This window comes from Periplaneta americana, chromosome 10 (assembly GCF_040183065.1).
Source record: "Periplaneta americana isolate PAMFEO1 chromosome 10, P.americana_PAMFEO1_priV1, whole genome shotgun sequence".
Classification (NCBI taxonomy): Eukaryota; Metazoa; Arthropoda; class Insecta; order Blattodea; family Blattidae; genus Periplaneta; species Periplaneta americana.
In genome coordinates, this window is record NC_091126.1 from 16043103 (window position 1) to 16048201 (window position 5099).

Below are 5099 nucleotides of genomic sequence, written 5' to 3' on the forward strand. Positions count from 1 at the left end.
CACTTTCAGGATACAGAATGAATATGGAACACAAATTTAATAACCTGTATCTGAGAATATCATCACTTTCTTGTTGCTACATAACAACAACTGCTGGTAGAAGATTTATTGGCAACATCATAAAATGAATCAAATTAATTGCCAAAAGCATAAAACAAATACAACTAATATGTGTCTCATATTTCTATGGAAATTAATATAGGTAATATAAAAACTCTGTAATACAATATAAAACATTCAGAATACTGATGAATATGGAAGACAATTTAATAATCTGTATTTGAGGATATCACTTTCTTGTTGCTACATAACAGCAATTATGTTCTGTAAAACTCTTTTTTTCTTTCTAAATATCACATTCTGAAAAAGAAAGTATTAGACAAAAACAAAATTTAGATATACATATTACATTTTGATACCTGTGAATGTTTCCACTGTTTTAAAAACTGCTGGAATATAAAACTGTTCACAACATTTCCACTGCCAACAATACTGAAAAAGCTAGCGCCACAATAAAACTGTATTTCGTAGATTCAGAAGAAGAGGATGACATGGCCAATATGGCGCAGTTCTGAGTATGGAACACTCTCCAGTCTTGACCACTAATGATGTCGGGGCTATCACAGACGGGTTCGCCAATGCAATCCACATAGGACTGCGTGCTCTTGCAAGTCTCCCATAGTGACTGCAGTCCACAATCGCAGTCCACTATGCACTCGTTCAAAATCAGTGTGAGGCTTTTCTCGGCTGAAAAGGATGCAAATTTGTTGAACGTCGATGAAGAAATATTTTTGACTCTGCACCCACTCAAATCCAAGTAAGCTAACTGGGGCAGGTAAAACGTTTCTGGATTTACGTGTCCAATTGGGTTGTGAGAAATGTCTAAAAATACTAAATTATCCCTCAAAGTACTAAAACTTCGTTTAGAAATGTTTTGTATATTGTTATTGTGAAGAACTAATCTGGACAACGAAGTAAGTCCTTCAAACATAGTTGAGCTTAAAGATTTAAGTTTGTTAAAAGATAAGTCCAAAGTTTTCATATTTGATAGTCCATTCAGAGCTTTTATGCGAATGCTCCCAATAATATTATGATCCAAATAGACCTCTTCGATCATCGATGCACCCATGAACGCGTCAGGATCAATTATATGCAAGGTATTGTTGCTTGCTGATAGATAAGTCAATTTAGGAAGTCCACTGAATGTGGCACTTCGAAAGGCCATTATCATGTTTGACTGCAGGTGCAGCTCTGTGAGATATTTCAGTCCTTCAAACGCACCTGGGTGAATTGTTGTTATCTGATTCCCGCTTAAGTATAATTTTTCTAAAGAATTATCAAGTCCCTGGAAAGCTCGCGGTTCTAGAACCCCTAGACAGTTTCTCTCCAGATATAAGATCTGGATGGTGGTATCATGAAATGCAAGAGGTTTTATTTGTTCGATCTTGTTGTCGCTTATGTTTAGTGTCTGTAGTTTATTCATGCCTTTGAATGCACCTTCTTCTATATTGTTGATTCCGCAAAACGAGGCATCCACAGATTCTAGACCCAGAAGATTGGCGTCAATGAAACCATGAGATACAAGAACTGGTATCTGGTTATAACTGATGTCCAGATTTCGAACGTAGGGCGGAAGACGTGCTGGAATATTCGGCAGGGAAATGTTGGAACAGAAGGCGTCTCCAGATGACGGGATAACGATACATTCCATATTCTCTGTTCTCGCAACAACAGCGGTCACCAGCAGTATCACAAGTCTGTACCTGCAAATTTGTGAAAATGTTACTTCAGATGCTTTACATTCAATAGTTACCCTTCATTTTCTTACATTTTAATAATTAATAGTGATTTAACAAGTATAGGTTACTCGTTATCTCGTGAAACCAAATGCATTCGTGCGTTGTAGCTCATAGCAAGAGCCTTATGTTGAGGGTAAGCGAGCTAGTTAGCTGCTAGTCGAAGCGTAGCAAGGGAGTAATGCTTCCCAGTCCACATTTTCCTTCTCCTCACGCGCAGGTAGGTTTCACAAGATACCGAATGACCTATAAAACTACATAAAATTATCTTCATCAATGACCTTCAAGCGAATTGAATACCGTACTTGCTCGCGTAATTTGGGCCCCCGCGTATTTTGCGCACCCTACTTTTTAAGGGATTATTTTGAACTTTATTTTTGCTCCGTGCATTTTGCGCACACATTTTACGTACATATTTTTTTCAGTGTAGTAGGGATTGCGTACATATTTTTTTCAGCGTATTAGGGATTTTCCTTCCCTACAGTCCATCGTAGGTCATTCACCAGCAACTGAAGTGCCTGCTTCAGAAAGAAACCCCAAAGTCCCGCTACTTTAACAATGCTTGTCCTTGGTAGAGACAAGTTACCGGTATAGAAAATTAGCCCTACCGTAAATACTTACCTATACATATACTAATTGAGATAAACTCAGAACAGGACCTCTTATTTGAAAAATCCGCATATTTTACGCACCCCAATTTTTCAGTGGCCAAAGTTAATTAAAAAGTGCGCAAATTACGCGAGCAAATACGGTATCACACCAAGTCTAATGAAACCAGTGTGTAATAACGGTTAGCATGTCTGACCATGGAAGAGCGGGCCAGGGTTCAAACCATGTTTGGGACAAGTTACATGGACTCTTTCGATATTTTCCCTCAACCAATTGAAGCAAAATTGCTGGTAACTTTCGGAGATTTGTTGTAACTCACTTCGCCATTATAATTACACTTCCTCTCTTTCATCATCACCTCCGTCTCTTTACCCATATTTCGGGCTTGCTCCGATGTAGAGTCGGCGGACAGGCACCAAATTTGGACCCCGTGGTATGTTGTCAATAGTTACTGGTGGTATAGTGGGCTCTCCCCTGGGGCTCATAGTGCTCTTGGGGCGTGGGGTTGAGGGACCGCGGTGTGCCTAAGTGGTAAGGTAATGGCATTCTGTAGTGCATGCTGTAGGGGAGTTCGGAGGCGGCGCGCAGAGGAATCTGTAACGCGGGGAGCCTTAGGGCATCCATACCATTCCATTCCGGATAGTACAATGGGCCCACCCAAGCGCCCTACGTTGGAGGGCAGTTCCCAGACCGTGGCTCTCCCCTCAAAGGAGACTAATGTATGTATTTATTTACACTGCAAATGGGTATATATCCGATGGCAATGGTATAAGTTTAAACAAAGAATTTATTTCCATGCATAATTCAATTCTTGTGGTTCTTGGAGCACTCTAACAATTAGAAACATTCATGAGTCGATGCTGCTAATATGGACTACCGCTGTGTCAAATATGGGATAGGTAGAACATATTACCAGCACGTTAACACGTCCTGTATTTTCACTACCGTGATTTGCGTTATTTCTTACAGAATATTGCCATTGATGTTACAAAGGTTTCCTACTTATGTTTCTTTGTTTTTTCCAATTCTATTTTCAAATTTTTGTGGTAGCCCATACCTATTTAGACCTCACTACCTATAGAGCTCTAGTTAGTCTTTCTTTCAAAAAGTAATTATATGCGGATAACTATTGCAACTATTGATCTTTAAGACTGGAAATATTGTATATGTATAATTACTTTGTATGTTAATAAAGATTTCCAAGCAATTTGTCACACCATTTTCTATTATTATGAGGAAAACAAAATGGTAGCCCATATTTCCACATGTAGAATGACCTCTTAAATTTTGGTGCAGCGGTTATCATCCACCCTATATATATATATATATATATATATTCGATACAGTGACCTACTTACTTAATTATGGCTTTTAAGGAACCCGGAGGTTCACTGCCGCCTTCACATAAGCCCACTATCGGTCCCTATCCTGAGCAAGATAAATCCAGTCTCAACAATCATATCCCATCTTCCTCAAATCCACTTATTTTGGGGTTTCGTAACAAGCTTTTTTTTACGGTGATGGGTTGTTAGCCCTTCGCCCAACCCCCAAGCTGGAGGATCGCCTCTTATCGGCTGTCCTCGATCTATTTTGTTTAATGCTCGTTGGTATCCCATTATTATAGCTTGCGATTTGTCTGGATTTAGTCTGAGTCCAAATTTTTGCGCCCATTGAGCTACAGATGTTAAATCTTCATTAATTCTGGTCACAGAGTCATTGATCGTACAAGTTCGGGAGAGTGTAAAATAGGGGACACCTGGCAACCATGCTGGAGCTCCTTCGAAGTAAAGGAAAACTTGTGATCTTTTTATAAAAAAGAAATAACTGGAATATAGCGTTGAAGTTTTGTTTAAATTTGTTACGTTCACGATTACAGATCTTAATCAAATAGGACGAGCAAATGCTGGGTAACTTTCGGTGCTGGACCCCGGACTCATTTCACCGGCATTATCACCTTCATATCATTCAGACGCTAAATAACCAAGATGTTGATACAGCGTCGTAAAATAACCCAAGAAAATAAATAAAATAAATAATCCAATAGGAGAGTACGTGACCGAAGATCCACTAGCTATCATGTCTTAGAATTAGGGAGTTTACACGTGTGTGCTCAAGAGTGTACGCACGCACTATTCGAATTAAGTAAACACAATACTCACATGTTGCTCCTGGAGGGAAACTCCATCAGTCACTGATATCACGAACAATCTGGATCATAGAAGTGCAGTGCCGCCGATTAAGAGTCTTGCTTCAAGTAGGGTTCAAGACCTCTGCTTATAAAGAGTTGGAATCTGATGCCAAATATAGTAGTACAGTGCACAGGGAGCTCCTCGTGTTTGTGACGCACTTACAATATTCTTTTATACGGATGTTGGATGCCGCTCGAATTACATAACGACTTTCTAACAGAGAAACATCGCAGAAAAAAATCGGAGCAGTTTTTTTTTCTAGTAACCGAATTGAAAGAAAAGCGCAATGAACAATGCTAGTCCTCCAGTTCTCATCTGCTACATAAATCTTGTTTCGTTTCTTCCTGCATTTGCTCACTTTGGTTCTTCAATCTGCCTTCAATTGTTTCTTGCTTTTTTGTAATAGAGTATTTCTAACTTTATTACGTTTCTTATTTCATTCTCTTCCTATGTTCATAATTCGATCGTCCAGTTCAAAAGTGCGACAACTAAAAAATTGCCATTT

The 5099-nt window shown here is 39.1% G+C and overlaps 1 protein-coding gene across 1 annotated transcript; it reads right to left on the reverse strand.

Annotated features, from left to right (window-relative positions):
* Positions 1-243: 243 nt before the first annotated feature.
* Positions 244-4706, reverse strand: LOC138707459 (chondroadherin-like). Its single transcript, XM_069836936.1, has 2 exons — positions 4565-4706; positions 244-1763 (listed from the first exon to the last, which is right to left on the reverse strand). Exons 1-2 carry the CDS (start codon positions 4588-4590, stop codon positions 467-469), a joined length of 1323 nt encoding a protein of 440 aa, XP_069693037.1. The 5' UTR covers positions 4591-4706; the 3' UTR covers positions 244-466.
* Between the last annotated feature and the right edge of the window lie 393 nt (positions 4707-5099).